At 39.2% G+C, this 27,940-nt stretch overlaps 1 protein-coding gene across 2 annotated transcripts; it reads left to right on the top strand.

Moving 5' to 3' along the window:
- Window positions 1-499: 499 nt before the first annotated feature.
- pgrmc2 (progesterone receptor membrane component 2) lies at window positions 500-27,645 on the top strand. 2 transcript variants are annotated; one of them, XR_012098631.1, is made up of 4 exons: window positions 500-880; window positions 13,826-13,981; window positions 19,176-19,279; window positions 26,276-27,645. XR_012098631.1 is itself a non-coding variant. In XM_073042788.1 (3 exons), exons 1-3 carry the CDS (start codon window positions 544-546, stop codon window positions 26,371-26,373), a joined length of 591 nt encoding a protein of 196 aa, XP_072898889.1. In that variant the 5' UTR covers window positions 503-543; the 3' UTR covers window positions 26,374-27,645. The 2 variants fall into 2 exon arrangements, 1 of the variants encoding a protein (XP_072898889.1); XM_073042788.1 differs by lacking the exon at window positions 19,176-19,279 and having other exon boundaries at window positions 503-880.
- The last annotated feature ends 295 nt before the right edge of the window (window positions 27,646-27,940 follow it).

Here is a 27,940-nt window from a genome sequence, read left to right as displayed (position 1 = left end):
TTCATATTTTGTTAGTTTCATTCTTATGCATTTAACATTAAATATGAGTAAAAATAAATGAATATATAATGTAACCAAGAATAAAATAAATTGCACCCAAAGCCAAACATATTCAGCTGATATTGCTGTCTATTAACTTGGCATGTTAAACTGTTTGAAGGTGCTTTAGTAATACATTCAGGATTCAGCCGCAAGTAGCTCGTAACCTACTTTTAAAATAACTCCATGAACGATACAAGTGATGTTACCCGGGCAACTGTACGTCACTTCTGTGCGCCTGGCTTTACCCACGTTCCCCGCAAGCGCCACGTGCATGCTCTATCCCGGTGTGAGCTGGGAACTGCCTATTACACCATCAATGCGAGGTCATCGTTAGAGTCGCACTACCGCGCATGTGTATGGATGAGCACCGAGGGACTACATTTCCCACCAGGCATTGCGGCGAGGCGTTTGATTGGAAAATGTGGAGGGGGAATGTTACCCAATGGGAAGTCACTATACTGAAGTGTTTATGCGCTGCTGGCGGGGTTGTTAACGTACAGTATGGCGGACGATGTAGAAGGCAGCAGCGGTGGTGAAGGGGGTGGTCCGTCTTTGGATGAGGAGGAGGCGGCCGGGCTGGCTCGTTTCGGTGTTGGCGGTTTAGTTTTTAATGTCTGTCTGCTGGTGCTGGCTTTACTCGGGGTCTACAGACTGTACAAGAGAAGGAGGGGCGGTGCGGAGACGGAGTGCAAAGAGCCCGCGCTGCCCAAGATGAAGAAGCGCGACTTCAGTCTGGAACAGTTGCGGGAATACGACGGGATTCAGAACCCGCGGCTCTTGCTCGCCGTCAACGGCAAAGTTTTCGATGTGACCAAAGGGAAGAAATTCTATGGACCCGGTCAGTACAGCAACAAATCGCACACCTAATAAGCAAAACAATATTTCACTGTCATGGAATGCAAATGGATTTCTGACCTCATACACTTAATAATGCTTGGCTACGTATGTCTGCGTGAATTTCACACTTATTATTGGTATATTTGTATGCATGTTGCTTACTTTCTGGCCAACTTGCAGCAACAAATCAATATTGGCTATCTCTTCAATGACACAATTTCACCACTTAATACAAAGCCGTGAGGATTAGAAATTTAAGGAATGGCTTTTATTTGATCGTTGCTGGCTTTGAGTTAAATGCTTCATAGCAAAACGAAAGGTGTGCAATTTTCTTCGGAATAATTCCACACGTAAACTTTGTGGACCTAAAAACGCTTTCTTGTGCAATGCTGGAAGCAATCAGTACGATCATGACTGTTCTATGCTAGCGTCAGCTCTTTTCTGTGCCACTTCCCCATAACCCTCAATTCCCTGATATTTCAAATATTTATCTATCGCAACTTGTAACGTATCTAATGATATCGCCACCAACCTTGGGGAAAGAGAATTCCGTATGGGTGGAACAGTATCCATGTATCTCAGTTTTAAATGACACCTCTTTATTTTGTATCTATGTTTCCTTGTTTTTGACTTACTCATAAAGACAACTTTTCAACTGTCAACCCTCCTTATGAAAGCGTTCGTATAAGTAAGGTCAGCTGTCTAGACGTCAAACTGTAGCCTCCCTTGATAGGAAGTAGCATTTACTGGTGGGATTCATAAGAGATTGGAATGAAAAAGTTAGCTACCAAACCTGAAGAGGTGAAGATCAGTTACAATTAAGGCTTTCATTCCATACTTTTGGATTATACCTCCAATTTTATTCAATGTCTTTCGGCCAGTGTGTATATTTTGCTAATTGCAAGACACTACATGAAAGTAAGGTTGCTTTTCATACAAAAAACTGGTAATGAGTAAATAAGAGCATGCAAATATTGGTTCCGTTTGATACGCTGAAGTAAGCGAGATGATAAAGCTGATGGGAATTCTTTGAAAGGCAATGTAGACAATGAACTGAATGGCTTCTTAAAATCTTTTTATAAACTGACAGTTTATAGGGTTAATGATGCATCACAGATAGGAAAAAAAGGGGAATGTTTGCATTTGTTGGTGAACTTTGCATCCTGTATTGATGGATGATTCAGCTTGCAAATTGGTTTATCAGTTATACCACAGGTTTAAAAGATATGGAAACAGAATCATATTCAAGTTTTTTTGCACAGAATTTTTGAACCAAGTATGATTGCATGCATAAAACTTGCACAGTTTGCAAGTTCATTAAATAGCTTTGCTCTGTTTTAAATGTGAGAAAATCAAGGATGTTGGCAGCATTTCATTTCCTAGTGTTAATAACTACGTGGCACAGTGTCAGTCCTGCAGATTTGTTACATGCTGTCTTTTGGTCTAGCTGAATGTGGTTTTATGAGTTTCATTGACATTGAGGTGCTGGATGAACACTGCTGCCACACAGTGTGTTCCATCAAGGAGTATTTGGTAAATAAGTCATTTCCTTTTATAAGGTAAAATTATGGAATCAAATTAGATGAGTATTGCAAACCCTTCCAGAGAAGGCCTTTATGTTGCCTTTTGTAGCTACAGGCTATTTCAAAGTTCTCAACCATATTTATAAAGTGCATTTTAACTTAGGGAATGAAACAATGAATTTGAATACAAAAGGCCCCACAAGGTGATAATAGCCACTTTGACTTGGTAATGCGGGGGAGAAAAGATGCCTACGCCAGGGAACTTCCCACCTCTGTGCTGTTGATCAGATGCATTATAGCATGTTAGAGAAAAAACACAGAATTCTTGAAATTGATACTAGGAGATAGTTGCAAGACAGATAGGCTTTTCAAGTTTTTGTTTGGCCAAAGCAAAAGCACTTATTCTAGCTCAGGATGTGGGTGTCACTGACAACATGCCAGCCTTTATATCTGTTGCCCTTGATGAGCTGGTATGAGTTTCTTTAATGAATCACTGCAGTGCCTGCAGTGAAGGTACTTAACAAAATTATTGGGGTGGGAACAGTGTGCAATCTCAATTTTATTTTTCAAATTTGCATCGGTTTCCTGGGGCCATAGCTTTTACTAGTGTATTTGGAAGTTTCTTTATAATGTGGACCTTGGGGCAGGTTACTATAAGCGATTAAGCAGTATGTTTCTGCTTAAAGAATGTTTCAATCACTTCAGTCTTGTATTTATGCCCCTTGCCCCATTGTAAGTACAGAATGTATTAGGACCCAATACCACTACATTCTGTTGAAATTGTTTTACTTAAAAACTCTTAATTAGTTAATGTACTATTGCAAATAAAAACAAAATGTTGTAAACCCTCAGCTAATTGGGTAGTATATGTGGAAGAAGAAACAGTTTGTCAGGAGGGTCTTGGACTTTAAAAGGTAATTATGTTTCTTTTTCTCCAGGTGCTGCTTGCACTGCTAAACATTTGCAGCATTTTCTGTTTTTATTTGACATTAGATTTAATTTTTCTACAGTTACATTTAACTATTATCTCTCCAATATAAGCTGTAATTTGAACCCAAAAAATGCTGCAGGTATTGCTCGTACTTCCCTTAAAGGTCCTTTGCATTTCTTGCTGGAATTGGATTGAGATTTTTAATTATTAACTAAGTACATTCAAATGGTCTTCAATTATTTGGCTGTCCAAGTGAATGTTAGTGTGTACGTGGTTAATCATGAGAAATTTAATATAAATAGCAATTTCTGTTTATGTTAATATCTATGAACTGCATTAAAAAGTTCAAAGTAAATTTATTATCAGAAGTTCATAAATGTCACCACATACAACCCTGAGATTCATTTTCTGGTGTACTCACTGAAATCATAATGGAATAATAACCATGACAGAATCGATGAAAGGTGGCACCAACTTGGGCGTTCAACCACTGTGCAAAATACAACAAACTTGCAAATACAAAAATAAATTAATAATAAATAAGCAATATATTTTGAGAACATGAGACAGTGAGTCCATAGGTTGTGGGGACATTTCAATGATGGGGCAAGTGAAATTGAATGAAGTTATCCCCTTTGGTTTAAGAGCCTGATGATTGAGGGGTAATGATTGTTCTGGTGCGAGTCCTGAGGCTCCTGTACCACCTTCCTGATGGCATCAGTGAGAAGAGAGCATGTACTGGGTGGTGGTGGTTCCTGATGATGGATGCTGCTTTCCTGCGACAGCATTTCATGTGGATGTGCTCAATAGTGTGAAGAGTTTTATCTGTGATGGACTGGGCCGTATCCACTACTTTTTGTGGGACTCTCTGTTCAAGGACTTTTGGTGCTTCCATATCAGGCTATGATGCAGCCAGTCAATATACTCTCCACTATACCTCTGTAGAAGTTGGTCAACGTTTGACAGAATCTTCACAAACTCCTAAGTAGAGGCACTGCCATGCATTCTTTGTAATTGCACTGGGGCAAGGACAGGTCCTCTGAAATAACAACACTGAGGAATTTAAAGTTGCTGACTCCCTCCACCTATGATCCTATGATGAGAACTGGCTCATGGACCTCTGGTTTCCCTCTCCTGAAATCAATAATCAGCTTCTTGGTCTTGTTGAGTTAGAGTAAGAGGTTGTTGTTGCGGCACCACTCAGCTAGAATTTCAATATATTGATTCATCACCACCTTTGAATTGCCCCACAACAGAGCAAACTTGAATATGGCATTGGTGCTGTGCTTAGCCACATAGTCATAAGTATAAAGTGAGCAGAGTGGGGGCTAAACACACAGCTTTGTGGTGCACTGGTGCCAAACTCACATTGAGGAACTTGTAAGACTGAGTATTCCTGAGAAGTGGGACTGAATTCAAGAAAATGAAAAGCTGACATTGTTAATGTTGGAAATTTTAAGACCAAAAATGCTAGAACAAATAGCTTTGTTTTCGTCAGTGGAAGAAAGTTGAGGTTAAAATTTCAAATATTGTGACCGACCACAACTTCGTTGTCTTTGAATTTATTTTCTATATCCCAAACTAATAAACATTTAACAGCATGTTTTCTTGCATTTGAACTCTGAACTAATATCATTAAATCTTTAGCTTACTAAAATACCTTTCAGGTACAGTGTAATTGTGCAGATGTTGAAAGTATTGAATTTTGTTTGTGGGAAATCTGTCAATGTTCTGAGAAACTTTTTCCAATATTAAGTGCTGAAATTTAGTGGAAAGTAATGGTTTAATGGCGCCTTACTGGCAGTGGTGTATCTTTAACCTATTGCAGATATTATCTTCACTTCAAGATATTGTATGCACCACCACTTCAAGTTTTAAAAGCACTGGTAGTATAGTCTTTTTAAGCCCTGTTCTATTTTTTTTCAATCACTACCACATTTTTATCTAACACCTTATACTTGTTCAGCACATCTTAAGTATTGTACAATATATGAGATGGTATTAAGTGTTAACCTTTTAATCACACTTCTACGTGCAATAAGGTTTCAAAATCAGCACACTTTAGTGGTGTTATTGGGAGAATTGGGAATGTTAACCCAGAACCCAGAACAACTCTGCTGTTTTTCTGTCTTGTCTTGCGCCCTTTTGAACAACTACACAAGTCCATTAATATCTGACTTGAAAGTGCAAAATAAAACCTCAATTTGACATTAATTTCTAATATATGAATGTATAATCCTCTGTTTCTTTAGATTCAAGAATTAGCTTTTGGGTAAACCTTGTTGAGTAGTGTTATCAGGTTTTGGTGCTATATAATGCTAAAATATTTTTGCTATAGCTGTTGGCATTTGAAAGCATTCCCACAAGTCGAACTATCTGCCATTTGCTTATTTGGAGGAAATAGCATAATCGTATAATTTCCCCATATCTTGCAAAAAAAAAATTTAAATTCAGAATAGGAAGGATGTGAGCTGCTGATTATTCAGGATAAATAATAGAAGGAAAGGGGAAAGAATTTTTTTTCCAGTGATAACTGATCTGAATTTTAAATCCTAAGTTTTGGATTGTTTTAGTTTATAAGCTTGTGTTTTGGCTTTAATAGTATAAGTTGAGTACCCTTTAACCAAAATGTTGGGGGCTGAAAGTGTTTGGATTTTGGATTTTGGATTTTTTTCAAATTTTGGAATATAAATGAGATACCTTGGGATCACCATTATTTCTGATTCTGAATTCATGTGCTACTGATAAACAGTGTTTGTCTTAAACTTGTTCATCACATATATACTGATGAAGCTGTTCATCATGTTAGAGTTTCAATAGCGATGATCTTGGCCAACTCAGTAATGAATTTCTCTGCTGCATCATGATCAGCAGTTGCTTTATCACCACAAATCTTTAAAAAAAATTAATGCTGTGCATTTTCAACCAGCCTGCTGAATATTCACAATTATTTTCAATTTTCATTTTGTCATGATCGATCTTTGCTTGTTTCATGATTGGCACACCGTTAAGTGGCATAAGCTCACTCCCTGACAAATCCATTCTTTCAATACACAATTAAGATTTTTTTTTGCTTTATTCAGTGTTTTCCTATTTTTCATTAACTTCTGTTCATTACATACGTGAGGTCACTTCTCACTGAGACCTGCGAATGACTGGAGAACCTTCCCAGCGCCTTGTGGAATTTTTCATTTGTGACATCATGTCAGTGCTCCAAAGAAATTTGGATTTCGGAATTTCGGATAAGAGGTACTCAACTTGCATAAACAAATGAGTTAAAAGACATTTGTTCAAACCTGGGATGATCTTGGATCAATCAATTTAGTTGTTTAGCCACTGGAGCTGTTTTGTATATGCTAGTTTTTCTTATCTTTGACAGAAGATACAAGTGGTTGTTACTGCTTGCTCTGGTATGCACATAGCATAACTTCACAAAGTTAACAACATGTGATTACATCAACATTTCTTGCATATATTTTGAGTTTACTTCTGTGGAGATGCACTGCTTTATGGTGATGCTGAATTAGTAACTCATTTTTGAGTACAAGGCAGTCTGATGATTGGATCCTTTATGCGGTTGGGAGTGGAACTATGTATGGTTGGGGTTACAACCTCAACTGTCAGCTAGAGTGAACTGAAGGTGGAAAAATTAAATTGTAAGACCTAATTACAAGTTTCAAGAAACAGTGAAGAATACAAGTTATGCATCTAAAATACTGTTAATTTAAGAATTCTATTAATCTCTCAATCTGACTAATTTAAATGCCACTTCCCCTTTAATTCTCAAGTAGTTGATTGCGGTCACTTGGAAGTGCCTGAAATAGTTTGTGCTTTTTTTTACCCACAGCGGCTCTACTCGCACATTGACAATTTATGACCACAGTAGCTTCATCCTGTTATGAATGAAACTTGTATTGTAGTTCGTATACCCAGGTTTAACCCCAAATCATTATAATCCCCCCCCCCCCCCGCTGTTGTCACTGTAATGATAAGGAGATGGGAGGGATAACAGACAATCTAATTCTGACACCTCCCTCGCCTTTCTTAATCTCTCTATCTTTATCTCTGGAGACAGTTTATCTACTGACTCGCACAGCTACTTGGACTGTACCTCTTCCCACCCTGTGAATGTTTATAAGGCAAGGGTAGATATATTCTTGAAAAGAGTTAAAGAATTACCATGGTAGTCTGGAATATGGAACTGAAGTTACTTCATTTCAGCCATGCAGTAGCACCTCCACTTTCTTAGAAATTTGTGAAATTTTGGCATGTCCACTAAAACTTTGATAAACTTCTATAGATGTGAATGGAGAGTATATTGACTGGTTGCATCATGACTTGGTTTGGAAACAACAATGCCCTTGAATGGAAAAACCTACAAAAAAAAGTAGCTCATTAATGTAAATAGTAAGCCATTTGTGGGTCAAGAACCAGTCCCTAGGGTACTCTACTGTTTGCTTCCCTCCAGCCTGAAAAGGACTTATTTATTCCAACTGTTTTCTTTGTGACAGCTAATTTCAATCTGCACTAACACATGTACTCCGATACTTCATGCTGTTAACTTTTGTATCAGACTTTGTGTCACCTTGTCAAATGCTTTTTGCACTACATCTGCAGATTCTCTTCTATCAACTCTGTCTGTCACATTATCAAGTCAAGTCGCTTTTTATTGTCATTTCGACCATAACTGCTGGTACAATACACAGTAAAAATGAGACAACGTTTTTCAGGACCCTGGTGCTATATGAAACAGTACAAAAACTACACTGAACTACGTGAAAACAGAACAGAAAAAAAACTACACTAGACTACAGACCTACCCAGGACTGCATAAAGTGCACAAAACAGTGCAGGTATTACAATAAATAATAAATAAGACAATAGGCACAGTAGAGGGCAGTAAGTTGGTGTCAGTCCAGGCTCTGGGTATTGAGGAGTCTGATAGCATGGGGGAAGAAACTATTATGTAGTCTGGTCGTCAGAGCCCGAATGCTCCGGTGCCTTTTCCCAGCTGGCAGGAGGGAGAAGAGTTTGTATGAGGGGTGCGTGGGGTCCTTCATAATGCTGTTTGCTTTGCGGATGCAGTGTGTAGTGTAAATATCCGTAATGGCGGGAAGAGAGACCCCGATGATCTTCTCAGCTGACCTCACTATCCACTGCAGGGTCTTGTGATCCGAGATGGTGCAATTTCCAAATCAGACAGTGATGCAGCTGCTCAGGATACTCTCAATACAACCCCTGTAGAATGTGATGAGGATGGGGGGTGGGAGATGGACTTTCCTCAGCCTTTGCAGAAAGTAGAGACGCTGCTGGGCTTTCTTTGCTGTGGAGCTGGTGTTGAGGGACCAGGTGAGATTCTCTGCCAGGTGAACACCAGAAATTTGGTGCTTAGCGATCTCTACCGAGGAGCCATCAATGTTCAGTGGGGTGTGGTCGCTCTGTGTCCTCCTAAAGTCAACAACCATCTCTTTTGTTTTGTTCACATTCAGAGAATTCAAACACATTTTTCAATCATGATTTACTGTTTATAAAACCATATTGATTATATTTCTTCACAAACACGAGGAAATCTGAAGATCCTGGAAATTCAAGCAACACACACAAAATGCTGGTAGAACGCAGCAGGCCAGGCAGCATCTATAGGAAGAAGGGTCCTGAAGAAGGGTCTCGGCCCGAAACAGTGACTGTGCTTCTTCCTATAGATGCTGCCTGGCCTGTTGCGTTCCACTAGCATTTTGTGTGTGTTGCTTGATTATATTTCTTAGATGCTTTGCAATCTTCAGGGTCTACAATACTAATTTTGCCTTGTAATTTATGAATCTTAACTAAAGGGTTAGTAAAGAAAAAACAAAAAGAAAAGGACCCATTTTAATTAAACAGTCAAACATTCACAAGTTGGAGCTCGACATTTCACCATATTCACCAGTCCTCAATCAATCATCGCCCCTAGCTTCAATGAATCAGGGTCCTGGTCTGGATTGAATCTTAAGACCTGTTCTCTCCAGCATCTTCCCTCCTCATCTCCTCCTGCCGAACAAAAGCCCCAAGCCCAACCTTGGTGTCCCTCACCAGAGAAACCTCCCCTCAGTTCTACTATCCTAATTGGATGGCACACATTCCTCATCATCCCTTATCTTCAACAATAACCCAAACAGGCTGACAGCAGAACAGACTGCTCTTACAGAACTGCTAAATTAAATACATACAGCATAACAGTAAAAATGTGAACCAGTGCATTACACTGATCATTATTAGTAATCAGCAGTAGCTGGGTAATAACTTGCTGTCATACTGATGTGATGCTTGGTATCTGGATTTTTAAACTTTCATATTTACTTGCAACATAGGTGACAATTTGGTCAATTGAGTTTCTGCCAGCTGCCTGAGCAATTCCATTGATTCCTTCCCCCCACTTATTTCCCTGTAATCTATTCTCTGAACAAATACATGTTAATACTCCCCACCCCATCACCCTGGTTCTCCCTCTAGCTAGTCAACCTGACAGCCAGTACTACTTTTGGAATACAGGAGGAAATCAGAGTACCTGGGGAAACTAACATGGCTGTGAGGTAAACATGCTTCCTTCACACACAGACCACTGAAAGTCTCGATTGCTACTACTGTAGGGTGGCTGCTCTACTTTGCAGAGGCACTATGCCAGTCTCCTGTAATTTGTGTTTTAATTTTTCTGTTGTAGTATTTTAATTTAGCTGTTAAGGAAGACTCAAATCATAAATACAAATTTCTGCAGATGCTAGAAATCTAGAATAATACACACAAAATGCTGGAGAAAGTCAGCAGGTCAGGCAGCATGTATGGATATGAATAAATAGCTGAACTTTCAAGCAGAAACTTGATAAAGGGTCTCAAGCTGAAATGTTGGCTCTTCATTCTTCTCCTGCTGAGTCTGCTGAGTTCTTCCAGCATTTTGTGTGTGTTAATGGAGACTACTGGTTGGAATGATTAAATTGTCAAAGAAAATGATGCTGCTGAGGAATGGAAAAGTGGAAGGTAACAGAATAGTGTATTTTGGGAGAAAACAGTGGGTGATTTGTATGAAAGTAGTAATTGAATGAAAGAATAATGTGTATATGGCTGGAAAGGAATTGGATCAAGAGCTTGTGAAGGAAGGGTGATGTTGGATTTAAGATCTCTTAATTCTTGCATTTCATAGATATTTACAGTAATATATAGTTGTAATTTGTAATGAGCAAAATGGCAGCCAAGCAACTGGTTGGTGCTTAACATTTCCTTATTATTAGTAGCAATTATCTGTTAAATGTTGACGTCAAATCTGTATGTTCCATAGAATGTTGAAACAGCATATATTTTAGGAGTTTCCAAATTATATGAAATGAGCATGATGAGGAAAACTGAAAACTGATAAGTTGATTTTTTTTTGTTTGGTAATTACTTGCTAAAGTGGTTTTCAAAACTATGGAGCTGTAATTGACATTGTATGGAAAACAAAGCTGTTGTTTAGTTGGTGCAGTCAATTGGACTAACTACTACTAGGCCTTAAGGGATCAAGGTGAGCCAAAAGCCAGCACCTCCAATCAATAAGGTAATGGCAAAGACACGCAGGATCTGACACTTGACCTTCTAACTTTCTTCTCTCTGCCACATTTGTTCACAAGCGTTAGGGCTTCTGAAATGTTTTTCAGAATTATGACTTCCCTCTGTCATACTTAATGGAGACCCTACAGGTATTTGTTCCATTTCCCACATTACTCTGACCCCCACCTCCCCAGAGAGACAGCGATAGCATACCCTTGGGTGTCTCTTTCACCCTGGCAACTTCTATAATCACTTCTGTCAGCTTCAACATGATTGCAGAACAAGCTACATTTTCCCTTCACTCCACACCACTCTCTTTTCTGCTTCCTGTGAGGAGCATTCTCTGTGTCTCCCAGGTCTGCTTGCCCTTCACCATCCATTGGCACGTTCCCTTGGTGTGACACCTGTTTTCTCATCTGTTACCACATCCCAGTAACCCAAACAGCCTTTCCAAATGAGATAGACGTTCACCTGCACCTCTTCCAACCTTGTTTACTGCACTTTGTCTGACAATGTGGTCTCATCTACATTGGTGAAGCCAAGCATAAAGAAAGCAGTGATCTTACAGAGCACTTGCTTTAGCCGCAGCAGCTTTCTTGAGCTTCCTGTTGATTGTCATTATAACTTTTTCCCACTCCTGCACTGCCCTGTCTGTCCTCTGCCTTCTCCGTTGGCACATACAGGCCAAACAGAAATTGAAAAAAATATTTTGCTTGGGTAGCTTATAACATTTGAACTCTGTAATTCCAGATAACTCACACCCCTATGTTCTTCTCCCACATATTTCCTCCCCTTCACTTGGTTTCATTAGCACTCCCTGGCCAATCTTATCTGTCAGGTTCTACCTATAACCTGCCAAGCTTAACCCCACTTCTCCCTTGCACTCCTATGTACTGGCAATCTTTTGTCTTCCCAGTCAATCTCGTGCATAGTTTCAACCCAAAATGTTGACATATGCTTTTTGCCTCCGCCAATGCCGCTAAATTTTTCCAGCATATGTCAGTATCCAATATCTGACACTATTCTGGAGATAATGCTATTCTTTACTTGCACTTAGAAATATTGTATTAGAAATTCACATCAAAGTTCCAGGGTTTGAAGAAGCAGTATAATAGTGCACATAAGATAGATGCTTAAAGTAAATGCATGTGAAATTTATACCTCAGGATTTTCAATTAAAATTTTCATCACAGTCATGAGTCTTGATAATCAGAAAATTCTATTTGAACCTCTAAAGTAAAATCTAATTTTTATGTTCCTTTAATTTGATCTTAGATTCCAGTTAATTCATCAGTTAAATGTATTTATTGGATCATGGGTTGCTGTCGTCTTCATGGAATATGTATTTGTTTATTTAAGAGTCTGCATGACAAGCTTTTCTGAAATTCCCTTCCAGCCAATTCCCAGTCTTAGTTGATTAACATAGGTAATCTCTTGTAGTTAATGATTTCCCTGAATTTGTATCTTTCTTGGAATGTGGCCCTTTGGAGCTGCTATTATCATCATGATAATGTCTGTAGTTCAATATGGAGTCAAAATGCCCAGAACCTGGCCCTTAGGCCCACTATTTCACTGCTGACCATCAAGTACCTAATCTACACTAATCCCATTTATCACCATTTATTGTGTAGCCTTGGCAATTATTGTGCTCATCGAAGTGTTTCTTAAATATTATGACAATACCTGGTTCTACCAGCATCTTAGGCAGTACGTTCTGGACTATGTTCCTCAAATTCTTAACAAGTTTCTTACTCTGCATCTTAAACCTCTATTTTCTGGTCTTTGACATGTCTGTCATGCAAGTTTTTCTCACTGTCTACCCTATTTGTGTCCCTTTTAAAAAAAAAAAAGAAGTTTAGCTAGCTTTATCAGATTCCGGCCACAACCTTCACTGTTTCAAGGAAAACATACACTGCCTGTCCCATTTCTCCTCATAACTGAAACAGTGATGTCCTGGTGAATCTCCTCTGCACTCTCCAGATATTGTGGCAACCGGCAACCAGAATCGTGCTCAGTATGCTATCTCTGGGCTAACCAATGTTTTAGATGGACCAAGGCTTTCCTTCTCTTATTTTTATGCTCTGACTAATGAAAGTAAGAATCCTATATTATTGCCATCTCCCTATCTTTCTGTTTTGCCATCTTTAGGAATCTTCGGACTTGTACATCAAGGTCTCTTTATTTGAATGGAATGGTACTCCCAAAGCTCATCACATCATGGACTCTGCCCAAGTTACTAGTATGATCCAGTAGCCTGACTATCAACTTCATTATCAACAAAACCATATCTGCAACCTTACTAATCATACGTCCAACAATCACATGCAAGTCATAATCACCGTGGTTATTAATGTACGGTATTTCATTACCAATGAACTTTGGGACAGTTATGTCACCAAATTAATCTTGTAGTGAAAATACCACACAAGTTAATGGTTTTAACATAAATGTTGCTCATTGTTATGTGTCATATTGTAGTTCAGTCTCAATTCCTAACACCTGTTCTTGATTTGGCTTGGCTTTAAAAATGAACATCAACTAAATATCTTGGCTACAATTAGTCCTCTATTTTTTGGAGTTCTTTTGAGCATAGAACATACGTGGCTATATATGGATTTCTGAGATTCTTTGCCCACTATGCCCATCAACTCCACCTAGGATTTGCTTATGAAAATTAAGTAAGGGATTTGACAAAAATAATGGAGTTGATTTTTTTTAATAAAGTAACAAGCTGGTTTGACTAATGTACTTTAACATTTCAAATTATTTTCAGAAGGATTGTGATGTAAAATTAGTTAGAAGTGCTTAATCTACATGATCTATAAATTCAAGATTTCAGTTTTAGCTACAAATCCAGACTAAATCTGTTCTCAATTACCAGTTTATAATGCTCTATTCATTAACACTTCTTTCTCCCTCCTCACTATCACTACAGATGGCCCGTATGGTATATTTGCTGGCCGCGATGCTTCAAGAGGGCTGGCTACTTTCTGCCTGGATAAAGAAGCTCTGAGGGATGAATTTGACGATCTTTCTGATTTAAGTGCTGTACAAATGGAAAGTGTTAGAGAATGGGAAATGCAATTCATGGGCAAGTATTCATTGTCTTTTTCTGGTTACATTTACTATTCCGTTGATGCATTCCATCAAGTAATTGTTGGAACTGTTAACTTTTTTTATTCTTGGCTTATTTATACAGTCTCATTTGGAATCTTCAATTTGTATATATGAGCAGGAAAATGAGATATTCAATAGAAGATAAATCCTTGGTCAACGATGGAAAGGTAGAGGGATTTAGGGAGGGAGTTTGTGTGGGGTCTTAGTGGCAATAGACATGGACACCAATGACAAGGATTTAGCACAAAGCCCAATAGACTTCTGTGATCCCTGCTTGAAATCCATCTTGGATATGTAATACCTACAGTAGTCATTCTAAAGCAGTTGAAAAATACCACTGGTGCTGTCTGTACAAAATCCTCCAAATTCCGTGATTCCGATGCATAAGCCGAGAATTTGGCCCTAAATTTTTGTTCTAAAATTAGGGGGTTGGCTTATACAGAGGGTGCCAACTTTGGAAAATGAATACACAGAAGACAGGTCGTATTTATTGGCTGTTTTTGAGTCAAATACAGAAGAAAATACAAATGCTTATGAAAGCTACACAAAAGAAAAGATCTACGTGAATTCTTTGAATGGTTTGTTTAAACTCACATCTAATGGCTGGAGCATGAACGTCAAACCACCGGGGATGACTGCAATGTCTGTATTTTCAGCTTTCAATGCTGCTTTTGTCTCACCTGACAAGTGCACTTTGAACATATCCCAGACAAGTAGCGACTTTTCCTTCCTGAAACTTTCGGGACGTCGACGCCACACCTCTTTAACCCACTTCGTCCATCCAGCCGCGTTCTTGAACGTAAACAACACTCCAGAAGAATTTTTCTTTATTTGGGAATGTTTTCCTCTTAAAAATCACCATCGGTAGTAGTTTTGTCCCATCAGCCATACACGTTAACACAACAGTAAAATGTTGCTTCTCACGTTCAGTTGTTTTGGCAAGGACTGTTTTCTTCCCCCTTCTGATTGACAGTGCGATTGCCAGCAAAATCAAAGAACACTGGTGTCTCGTCCATGTTACCAGTCAGTGAAAATGGATAAGAATGTGCCTTTCGATGCTTGATTACAAACAATTGGAAGGCCGTAATGTTATTCTCAAGATTGCTCGGCAACTTCTGAGCAATCTTTGTTTTTTGTCTCTAACACAAGATCACGTCTATTCCTAAATCGGGTGCACCAGTTTTGCGAGGCTTTGAAATTTTCGCTGACCTCATGTTTTTCGGCCCATTTCAATGCTTGAACTAGAATAATTTCTCTGGTAACAGTGTATCCAAACGATCGCTGGTGATTCACCCACTCTAAAACTTTTTCTTCCAGTTCTAGCCACTGGCATGTTTTCCCACGGTTTGCACATTTCATCCTTGACATTTCCCTTAGCGTGTCCTCTGCCTTTCTCCACTCTCTCACTTGTTTCTCATTTACACTAAACTTCTTAGCAGCCTCAGTTATTCGTTCCTTTAGCAAAATCAACAACCTTCGGCTTGAAGCCAGCATCATATCGTATTCATTTTAATTTTTTGTACATGGCGGTCATAAACTCAATACTGAGTACATGTACTGATCCCGCTACCCTGTGTTACGTTTTAATGAGATTACGATGGGCGCTAAATGGCTTCACGGAGGTTACATTTCACAGGTTTCTTTACCATCAGGAACCTAATCCAAAACTTCCCTCCCTGATTTATTTGTTAAGAATTCGCTTATAACGCTCTACAATGTGTAGGCCTATTTTCTTAGCAGGTACTGAATCACAAAATTTCCAGTTTCCAGATCCGGCAAAGCTGAGTACCGGCATTTGAGATCTTGTGATCTTTTCTGGTTAAATCAAAAACCTCTACAAAAGGGGTCAGCTTATACAAAGAACATGAAAAGTCACTTTTTTAACCGTGAAAATGGGGGGGGGGGGGGGGGTCGGCTTACACTCTGGGTGGGCTTATACACCAGAATTTACGGTACATCTGGCTGGCCACATTGCTTGCTTTCCTGACACCAGGCTTGTGAGACAGATGCTCCATTCCGAGTTTTGTTCTGGCAGGAGATTACCAGGCAGACAAAAAGATTCAGGGACGTGCTCGAAGCTTCATTGAAATACAATATCAAACGAGAAAATTAGCAGATGCTGGAAATTCAAGCGACACACACAAAACATTGGAGGAACTCAGCAGGCCAGGCAGCATCTATGGAAAAGAGTACAAATGATGTTTCGGGCCAAGACCCTTCATGAAGACTGGAGAAAAAATGATGAGGAATCAGAGTAATAAGGTGGGGGGAGGAGGAAGAAATGCAAGGTCGAAGAATCTGAGGGGGAGCAGTGAGAGAGATTTTCACTGAACTCCCATTGAAGGGAAGATTTAAAGTTCAGGGTAGTCATCTTACTGTAGATTGAACACTCAGGTCTTTAGTAGAATTGCTTTTGTAGCTTTTTCCAGTTTCATGCATCTCTACAATTCTTCTTCTAAGGTCCTCTGAAAGTTGTTTTGATTGAGGCATGATGTACATGAACAAATCTTTCTTGGGAAGAGCAGGTTCTGTCAGAAACCTGATTCTATGTGTCTTTTTTATAGGGCAGGGCACCTCTACAACCCACACCTTCAATCTCATCTCATTGGTTGGAACACCTGACTCCAAATAGCTTTTGTAGAAAGTATTACCGCAGAGGTTCACATTTTTGAAACCTAGACTGATTGTTTAAATGGTGTACTCAGTATTGACGAGAAAAAGTACAATTGCTTGTGTGTTTATTAGTTTAGATAGATTGTGTTTGTCTATTATTGTGACTTGGATGAAAATCAGACCACATTTTATGAGTAATGCAGAAAACCAGATAATTGCAAAGGATTCACAAACTTTTTCTTGCAACCATAAGTACAGCAATCTTGTACTATCAGAGCACAAGTGCCCCTTTTTCTGATATAATAAGATCTAAAGCCGTTCTGATCTATAATGCTACTGTATGAATAGCTACCAGTTCTACCGACAGCTTGGATAATACTTGTTGGGTTTCATCAAAGGCATAGGTGGTCTCATTCGCTATCTTCTTCAAAGCCAATGCCATTTTAATCAGTTCCCAGGACAGTGTGGCAGTCCCCGTATCCCGGAAAGGCAATCATCCAGAATCTCTCGGTCCTTGTTATGGACGTCTGGTGCCACAGCTCCAGAGGGTGGTGAGGTAGTGACGCCAAGTGTTACATGTGGAGCATGATGTAGACAAAATAACAACAGCCCTTTCAGGCCGCGGCTCCCTCCACTTCCCCTCATACTTGGGGACATGCCCAAGCAGCCAGGGGTAGGCCCAGTAACCATGTACCCAACAAGTGAGGAGGACTGAGATTTTTCAATTCTATACATATACCTTTTCTGCTCCCCAAATAGGGGCTCTTGTCCTTCCAGTTACGGTGACATTTTACCTGATCAGTGTCCTTGGCCACTGATCTGGACAGTTTCATATGGGGAATCTGGTCCCCATACTTGTGGCTGCACCAATCATGCTTAAAATGGGAAACATACCATCTATTAAAGCACATGCAATTGGAATTGGTGTCTGTCTTGTGACCGTTTAGGGCTTTTGTTCGGCTCCATTCGTCCCTGAGCTCCATTCGCTGGAATTAAACAGATTCCTTCTTTGCTGTGGAATATGAAGACGGGTACAGTCCAGAAAGCTGAAACATTTATTCGTCGGGCATACAGTCGGCCCTCCGTATCCGCGGGTTCCGCATGCGTGGATTCAACCAACCGTGGATGGGGAAAACCCGGAAGTTCTCGCTCCAGCACTTGTTTGAGCATGTACAGAGAGTATAACAACTATTTACATAGCATTTACATTGTATTAGGTTTAATAAGTAATCTAGAGATGACTTAAAGTACAGGCAGTCCCCGGGTTACAAACGAGTTCCGTTCCTGAGTCCGTCTTTAAGTCGGATTTGTACGTAAGTCGGAACAGTACATCCGGTATTATTTAGCATCAGTCAAACGTTTGTCTTAGTATATAGTATATACTTTACCTTTCTATGCATATAAAACACTTAAGAAACTTATGTATTTCAATAATTAAACCACTGCATTGCTTAGTAATAATTGTAGCTTTCATCGGAGCAGGGCCTTCACATGCTCCATTATTCTCACTTTATCCTTTAAAATTGTTCCAATCATTGACCGACTGTAGCCTAACGCTTTTCCAATGACCGATGGTGTTTCACCTCTTTCGGATTGCTTTATTATTTCCACTTTATTTTCAATTGTGATTGTTTTCCGGAACAGAAACACTGCGGGCGGCAGGTCCCGAGATCTGCCAGGTCCTAAAGTCCACCGCACTGAGACAGGTTAAATAAGGTCCCAGAACCAATCCCCCGCAGATAAGGAGGGTCGACTGTATTCTGTGCAGGGGCAGTGTTTGTATATGCTGACGCAGCCATTAGTTCCAGCATCACGATTGGTGTGGTGTTGAGGGGGCTCATGTTTTTACTGGCTCGGAAGTCTTTTTACAGTGCAAGGCGTGTATCTACAATGATTTGTCTCTTAATGGTCCTTCAAAATGAGGTTGCACACAACTCTTCCTCTTAACTGTCCAGACAATCACGTAAACTCCAGGCTGTATGTCATGACACTAAAGGCTGATTTATACTTGTGTGTACGGGCTACGCCGCAGCCTACGCTGTAACCCCGATTTTCACTTCTGCGTCGCTCTATGCCGTAGCGAGCATGCGTTGATGTGCGCCAAAACGCTAGTTAGCAGTGGGGTTTCTATGCCACTGTGTTGAGTTTCTTCGTGAGAGACATGGACGAGGAAATGCATTTCAAATATTTTTGCATGTCGGCAGGTAGATTTGACGATTTGGTTCATCTATTTCGCATCAGTGTACGCACAGCCTACAAACATGGCAGAGAAGAAGCAGCCGGAAATGCGTAGGAGGAAATGCGATGCCACCAAGCGGACCAATCACAGTTGTTGCGGTCTGTGTTGTCGCGACTCATGAGTAACTTTTCTGGAGAGGTGCACATCACCCTACGGTGTAGATGCGACACACAAGTATAAATCAGCCTTTACTGCTGACTATTAGTTGTTGTGCTTCCTTCACCCGTTGATACTTGGTGATACTTTTTGTCAAGGATACACAATAGGCCAACATGCTTTCATCCAAATTATGTCTGTCCATTTGCTTAACTCCTAGTGGTGCATCAAACGGCAGGCGCAATGGCTGCCCCATTATGATTTCGTGGGGGGACAATCCAGTAGTCCTATTGGCTGTGGCCCTAATGGTCATAGGGGCCAAAGGTAATACATGTTTCCATCTCAACCCAGTTTCCTCAAACATTTTACTAAGCTTGTTTTTAATCATTCCATTCATCCTTTCTCCTAAGCTTGCTGACTGAGGATGGTAGCTACAATAGAAATGTTGATCAGTTGGTGAGGCCTTACATACTTCCCCAGTAAAGTGGGTACTGTTGTCACTAGACTGCTTCCAAGGGGTCCAGAACCTCTGCATGATTTCCTTCAATAAATATTTAGCTACTGTAACTGCGCCATTCTCTCTACAGGGAAATGCTTCAACCCATCATGAAAAAACATCAGTCATGACCAATATATATTTATATCCTTCACATGAGGTAATTCCATAAAATCCATCTGTAAATGCATGAACGGTCCATCAGAGGGTGGTGTATGAGATCCCTCCTCCTTCACTAGTTTCCCTGGATTTTGTAAAATACATATCATACATTGTTCACAAACTTGATTTACAGCTTGTGATAAAACGGTGTACCAGGATTGATTTATATGATCTATTAATCCCCTTTTCAGCCTCCGGGAAAAGAGGGTACTGTGCCCTGCAGGGCAGTGGAGCATTTGGGTAGATGGTCACTTTATGCAGTTCAGTCGTGAGCATCTTGCCTGTTTCATTTGGCTGGGGGGTCCAAAGTTACAGTGGGACCTTGGAGAGTAAAGGGTTCCACATCAGCATTGAACATAACTGTCCTACAACTTTCTGTTCAAAGGTTGCCTCTGCTTCTAATGCACTAGGGAGCAATAAAAGAAAGGTTTTACCTCCTGCCAGTCACCTGGGACTTCATCCAGTTGTTTCCAGGACCTTCTGTTGTGGCAGTCCTTGCAGACCCTTGACCACTGGTCCAAAGTCCTTTGCCGCATTATCTCCGGAAATTGCTAAAGTTAGGTGGGTTCCTTATTCTCCTGATCTTATATCCACTGAACCTCATGGAGGGGTCACACTGCCTCCTCAATACCAGAATCACCCACTTACATTTCATAATTGTATAGAATAATTTTACTACTGATACAGGGGTCTGATTTCTGATGCTTAAATCGTCATTTCCAGCCGTGTCATAATAAGTCGTACTGTGAAGATGAACAGTGCCACCTACCAAGTTGTAGATCTAAACAGAAACTAGGGAAATCTCCGGAGACTTTCAAGGCACCCTCATGAAAATCTTCCAAAACTCCTTGATAAGTGGGTGGTTGGTGAGTAACTGCCATTTGACTGCTACTGAAATACAATTGGTCTCTGGTATACACCCAGTAAGTCCCTCATGAGTGTAGGTAATAGTAGCTCGCATTTTTCACATAAAAGTTTACAGGCACATCTGGAGAAAGTAGAAAGGTATGACATAAATCCTGGTCTCCTCTGCTAACCTCCACTAGATCTGATTTCGGGACGTCAATAGACTGTCCCCGTATTCCAGTTACACAAGTATTATCCTTACCAGACCTTTGAGTACAGTCGTCATCTTTCACCATAGAGTAGGTGGCTCTGTGGTGAAAAAAAATAGTTTGTGGAGTCAACCCATCCAGGCAATTCTTCCACTGATCTCTTCCCATAATTATTAAACATATACAGTACCATGCTGTGTCCCCTTATTTGGAACAAGGAAGGACTCCCCTTGTCCCATTATTACCAATTTCTAATCTCTCTTCCACACCCTACTTGCCATATTTTCTCTCTTTTTTTTCACTACAGTGTCCTGTAGGGATTAAACTTATGAGGTTCTCTTCCACAAAACATACTCTTTTTACTGGTGAGCCCCTGATGCCAGATTTTAGGTGTCCTTGACACTTTTGTCAGTCAAATCTAATCATTGATACCCATATGTTTCCGGTTGCCATGCTGAAAGCATTGGAATCACAGGGAGAAACTGATTCACTCAGTAGACGGTAGCACAGATCACAGTATATAGAATGGGAGTTGGACAAAACCTGGTATTTGCTACTCTCCTGGAAAGACTACACAGAGCAAAAAGCAAGCTTACTTTTTGTGATCACTCCTGCACAGGAGTTTCCTCGGGAGCAGGCAGTCACCAGAATCTCCTTTGGTCCACACACATACCTAAACATGAAGTCTTGGTGGAACCTCCAAGTTCTTTCCAGCAGACAGCAATTAACTCAGAGTGGGTCAGTCATAAGCACGTCTATTTTACTTGCAGCAAGGGGAGACCATTACTGCACAGGAGCTGGTGATGGCTTCATGAAAACAGACAGCAGAGTCACTCCTATATACACAAGTACGGCTACCGTGCTTACCATGATTTATTAAACAACTCTGCCCTTGCTTGTTGTACCTGCCATCAAGTAGAGCAAGAACCGCATTAGTTGCCTTAATTGCACCCTATCCAGACTGGAAATTATATTACTAGGTCTAACTCCTGAAATGTCCTACCCAACTATATTGAGAGTATCAATCCAAGGGGACTTTAGCGATTCATGTAGGTGTCCCTCCTTGTAGCCTTAAGGAGGCCACAAGGTGATAATAAGTATTAAATATTTGTTTATTACACTGAAGTTAAGATCAGAAGAATTTCAAATAATTGATGGTTGTGAATTAAATAATCCAGGACTATTGGGTAATATAACCATATAACCATATAACAATCACAGCACGGAAACAGGCCATTCCGGCCCTCCTAGTCCGTGCCGAACTCTTAATCTCACCTAGTCCCACCTACCCGCACTCAGCCCATAACCCTCCACTCCTTTCCTATCCATATACCTATCCAATTTTACCTTAAATGACACAACTGAACTGGCCTCTACTACTTCTACAGGAAGCTCATTCCACACAGCTATCACTCTCTGAGTAAAGAAATACCCCCTCGTGTTTCCCTTAAACTTTTGCCCCCTAACTCTCAAATCATGTCCTCTCGTTTGAATCTCCCCTACTCTCAATGGAAACAGCCTATTCACGTCAACTCTATCTATCCCTCTCAACATTTTAAATACCTCGATCAAATCCCCCCTCAACCTTCTACGCTCCAATGAATAGAGACCTAACTTGTTCAACCTTTCTCTGTAACTTAAGTGCTGAAACCCAGGTAACATCCTAGTAAATCGTCTCTGCACTCTCTCTAATTTATTGATATCTTTCCTATAATTCGGTGACCAGAACTGTACACAATATTCCAAATTTGGCCTTACCAATGCCTTGTACAATTTTAACATTACATCCCAACTTCTGTACTCAATGCTCTGATTTATAAAGGCCAGCGTTCCAAAAGCCTTCTTCACCACCCTATCTACATGAGACTCCACCTTCAGGGAACTATGCACTGTTATTCCTAGATCTCTCTGTTCCACTGCATTCCTCAATGCCCTACCATTTACCCTGTATGTTCTATTTGGATTATTCCTGCCAAAATGTAGAACCTCACACTTCTCAGCATTAAACTCCATCTGCCAACGTTCAGCCCATTCTTCTAACCGGCATAAATCTCCCTGCAAGCTTTGAAAACCCACCTCATTATCCACAACACCTCCTACCTTAGTATCATCAGCATACTTACTAATCCAATTTACCACCCCATCATCCAGATCATTTATGTATATTACAAACAACATTGGGCCCAAAACAGATCCCTGAGGCACCCCGCTAGTCACCGGCCTCCATCCCGATAAACAATTATCCACCACTACTCTCTGGCATCTCCCATCTAGCCACTGTTGAATCCATTTTATTACTCCAGCATTAATACCTAACGACTGAACCTTCTTAACTAACCTTCCATGTGGAACTTTGTCAAAGGCCTTGCTGAAGTCCATATAGACTACATCCACTGCCTTACCCTCGTCAACATTCCTCGTAACTACTTCAAAAAATTCAATAAGGTTTGTCAAACATGACCTTCCACGCACAATCATGATATAGTGGTTCATAGTGTATAAAAAATTACCTCAAAGGAAAAGGTAGCAAAATGTTAGATCTCTTAACCATCCCTCAGCTCACATCCAATATGAGTTTTCATGAGACAATAGTTTTTAACCTACTAGCAGCAATGTAAACAAGTTGAAGTTTCTCTCAGATTTTGTTTACTATTTTGTAATGCAATATCTTGTATATATATCGTCAATAAACACTAGTGCATAATTAATATGTCTTGCTCACTCAGGATAAATTGTGTGATTCTCTTTAAATGCATTATGGTATGCTATTGCATTGCTTCTCATGATTTAGACATTACTATCTCATTTTTCTCATCAATTTATTGTCTAAATCTCAATATTTTCAGACTATTACAATGTCAATCTGGCAGGTAATTAGATGTCTTATGAGAAAAGGTTGAGCAAGCTAGGATTTTTCTCATTGGAGTGAAGGAGGATGAGAGGTGACTTGATAAAGGTGTATACGATTGAGGTGCATGGATAGAATGAAGAGCCAGTGCCTTTTTCCCAGCTTAGCAATGGCTAAAGTAAGAGGGCTTTATGAGTGGAATTATATTTAGAGAGATGTACTTTTTTTTTAACATAATTGTGATGAGAGCCTGGAATGCACTGCAGGGCGGTGGTAGAAAGTGATATATTAGAGACATTTAGGAAGAAAATGGAGCATTATGGGCTATATAGAAGGATTAGCTTGACTGTAGAGTAAGTTAAAAGGTTGGCACAATGTTGTGGATAGAAGGGCCCTTTCTGGTCTGCATTGTTCTACATTCTATGTATTGACCAATCTTGTCAGACTTAGTTGATCTAAATGGTTAGTTCAGAACCTGATAGTAATGTAAGGTGATGATTCACAATGTGTGAATTGATACTTCATGTCCATGTAATGGCATGGTCCATCTCACCTGAACCACTTTCCTACTAGCACTTACAGCAACAACTTGGTCCCTAAAGTTGGCAAAGGTGAATGGTCAGGGCCTTCCCATGATGAATAGTTTGTTGATCAATTTATCAAGTGTGCTAGCTGTCAGCGACCTTCAAAGCACTGGAGGCAGCAAATACAGAGAGAAATGAACAACTTATGTTTTGGATTTAGGCATGTTAAAATTTGATCATCTTACATTTTCAAAGTTGAACAAACACAAATTTTTTATAATATAAATTTTTAAAATTCTAATAGTTTATCAATTTGAAAGCTAGTTTGTTTATTAAATATGAAAACATCCTATCTGGATGCATCATGGCCTCTGCCCCATTCAACACTAACAGAAAATCAGATCTGTACTTTGTTATGCCTCAGTACATTAAAGCAGCTGGCATAGTCAAACCCAACCAACCAGTATTCTATCTTATCTCTTCTCCCATCAGGCAGAAGATACAAAAGCCTGAAAGCATGTACCAGCAGGCCTAAGGATAGTTTCTACTCTGCTGTTATAAGCCTATTGAATGGTTCCCTGATGTGATAAATTTAAATTTTGCTCTTCACTATCTATCTGCCCTGCACTTTTCTCTGTAGCTGTTACACTTCATTTTATGTTGTATTATTGTTTTACCTTGTGTATATTATAGATATGACTGTAATAAACCAATACTAAATTAACATCATTAAAATATGTAAATTACCTGGCTAATTCAAAGGACAATTTTAAACATAGAAACTGCAGGAGACTTGCATTTCTCTATCACACTCAAAAGTTTGGAGTTTGTGTGATGAATTTTCCAAGGGTATTTTGGATTTTTTAAGTTGGCCCCTTTGCAGAGACCTTGTGGGATGTGATACCACAGTGATGTAGTATAAACATCACTGCAGTGTGTGACTGTTAATAAAAATCTGACAATGGGCAAGTTTTCTGATAAGATTCTTCAAATTTAATATGTAACTCGTTTAATTTATCTGTTCTTTTGTGTGTGAAGTGTTTTGGGATCTCTTAATGCAACAAGATGTTATGTTAATTCAGCTTATTTTTTCCCTCTATTTATTTTGTGATTAAGTTATGACCTCCAATCAAAGTTGACGTTACCGTTTTGCAACACTGCCCAATGTTAAAAAGAAGTTTTTAAGTTAGACCCACTAAAAAGAAACTTGGTTGGGAAGTTGGGAAAACAAAAAACAAACTGCTGCAGGAGCTCAGTGGGTCAGGCAGCATCTGAAGGGAAATGGACAATCAATTAAGTTTACCTCTAGTAAAAGATGAGGCTTGTGACACCCAGTGTTTTTCTTTCTAATGCACACCACCAGTAAACATAGACAATAGTATTTACTTGATTTTCAGTTTTCACAGACATATTTTGAAACATATTTTTCCAGCACATGTTTTGGTTATGGTGCTTTGATATTGTAGTTATATTGCAGTAAGGATATGTTTTGCTGAAACTGCATTGAGTCTACATGTTGTGCATAAAATCTTAGGAGTTACATTCTTGAGTTTGTATAAATCAGGTTTTCTACATTATTTACCTCTGTTTTCCACATTACTTACCTCTGTTTTCCACATGATTCTGTGAAAATAGGCATCTCAGTGGGGGTGTGCATGCTCTTGCAAGAAATTTCAAGCCTAGCTGCCCCTGACAAAACAATATAAAGCTCTTGCATTGCATTGAATTATTACTGATAGCATTGGATGAGCCAAATTTCATGGTGTTTTAAAAAAAATTGTAACTCTGTATATTTCCCTGCTGAGGCTGTTAGATGAATATTTGTTTCTGGAGTCAATATCTTGAATATTAATAAAAATAGATGAGCTGAAGTTTTATTAAGCGTATTGTTTTTAATAGATGTAACTAATAGCTTTAGTTTTCATAACTTTGGTTTCTTTTGCACGGATTCACACTTTTACTTTCTGAAGTATGCTGTTGCAACTTAAGTTTAAGTAAGTAATTACAAGGTCAGTGTATATTTTGTAATAATAATGACCAAACTGGAGAAAATTGCTGGCCTCTACAATTCCCTTTTGGAATTATAACCTTGCAAATTAGCAAAGGACATCGATGATAGCAGAATTCATTGTCTGGAAATGATTGTGTTATTATAAATAAAGTATTTGTTCATGTAGTACAGTGCAGTTTAGCACAGTGTTTTACTGAATCAAAATCTGCTTATTTGATTTACAGAAAAGTATGACTACATAGGCCGACTGCTGAAACCATGGGATGAACCATCGGAATATACAGATGAGGAAGATGTTAAAGAGCATTCAAAACAGGACTAAAACTGTTCAGCAACCAAAGCAAGAGCCTTCAGTGCTGCAACCCATTTTCAGATTTCTGGAGCTTTTGTTTTCTTTATGAGCTACAAATGATAGAATGTAAAATATATTTTGCATTCAAAGTAAATACTCTTGTGTGGAGAATTAAATTAAAATATCCAGTAAATGCTGCCAAAATTGTCTTGTGGTTGTTATAACAAGTTGGGTATGGTTGCGCCTATGTTGGCAGGGAAAAATGCCCAGGTGTTGATTTAAGTTGTTCTTTTTGTTTGTTTGCCAGTGGATAAGGGGATTAGGAGACAATGTGCTGAAGCCATCGATTATTACTAATGTTTCAGGATTATTTGAACTGGGTGTTACCAGGTAAGGCCTTGGTCTTGGAATCTTTGATTTGAGCATTTTGTAATGTACAGCATTGCAAACAATTGCTGGTGATCTTGCTTTTACAGTAACAGTAAGTAGTAAGCGCTACTGAAAGCTAAGGTTTAGAATTGATTTTCTTTGAATACTCTGCACAGTAGTTTTAAAGATATTTTCCCATAAAACTGCACTAAATCAGTATACAGTAATGAAGGGAATGAGGGGATACTAGTAACTGATTGTGCTGGCTCAGTTTCAAAATGCTATGTTCCACCCCCCCCCCCCCCCCACCCCCTCAATGTTATACAACTATGTTTCCCTGCAATGATGTAACACTGAAGTCTGGTTTCCCTTCCATTTATTAAAATGTAGGTAATATTCATTGTGCCTTATTTTGATTACTTTTCTACTTCAACTTGAAATATTGTAAATCAGTTTCCCCAAACTTGAGCCAATGGTGTAATAGTGTTCAAAGGAGAAAAGCAGTCAATGCATGTATACCTGTTTATCATTGCCTGTATAGTATAATATTGCCATTGTTTGAGTGGGGAAATTAATCCACTCATTCTGATGTATTTGCAGTTAGCATATCCAGTGATACTGCCATATTTATGTAGTGATGTATAGTTTAGTGTTGTTATAGTAAGAAACACAGTTTTCATGATTTACTTCCCTCTTGTGTGGAGTAACATTTTTATTCTTTGCAAGAGAAAAGGACCTTTAGCTTGTGTGGAATAAAAAAATATTGGAATGGTAAAGACGTTTCAAATTTTGTAAATATGTGTATCTGTTTTAATGAAAGCATGTACTACAAGCAGACAGACCTGACTTTGTGTAGAGTAACAAATCTTGAACCGGAGTGGTAGGTTATGATGGATCATATGGAAAATTGCACAATAAACAATTGTTTATTAATATTTGTCTGATTTGTGATTTATTTTGAAATTGCTTAAAATCACTTAATATTGGGTAACAGATTAGATTAACTTGATTTTAAATAGTTCATTTTTAAATGTTTGTAGCCTTACAACTTGTGTACTAGTAAATTTGAGTAAAGTTTTGTCAAATTGTATATTTTACTAAATGGATGAAAATCATTGTAATACTGAAAGATGAATGCATGATACAATGGAAATCAGCTAACTTGATCCTTCTGCACTCTGTAGGAATGCAAACCTGTTGTTTGCAACATAGCATCATCAAATATATC

This window comes from Hemitrygon akajei, chromosome 4, assembly GCF_048418815.1.
Source record: "Hemitrygon akajei chromosome 4, sHemAka1.3, whole genome shotgun sequence".
NCBI classification, from domain to species: domain Eukaryota; kingdom Metazoa; phylum Chordata; class Chondrichthyes; order Myliobatiformes; family Dasyatidae; genus Hemitrygon; species Hemitrygon akajei.
The sequence above is the reverse complement of the archived record's forward strand: the minus strand, read 5'-3'. Positions and strand labels throughout refer to the sequence as shown.

Excerpts from the sequence above, each read along its gene's own strand:
- pgrmc2 (XM_073042788.1), top strand. The coding sequence starts at position 544 with ATGGCGGACGATGTAGAAGGCAGCAGCGGTGGTGAAGGGGGTGGTCCG. Across the intron at positions 881-13,825 it reads GAAGAAATTCTATGGACCCG|ATGGCCCGTATGGTATATTT; the intron begins GTCAGTACAGCA and ends CTATCACTACAG. Across the intron at positions 13,982-26,275 it reads ATGGGAAATGCAATTCATGG|AAAAGTATGACTACATAGGC; the intron begins GCAAGTATTCAT and ends TTTGATTTACAG.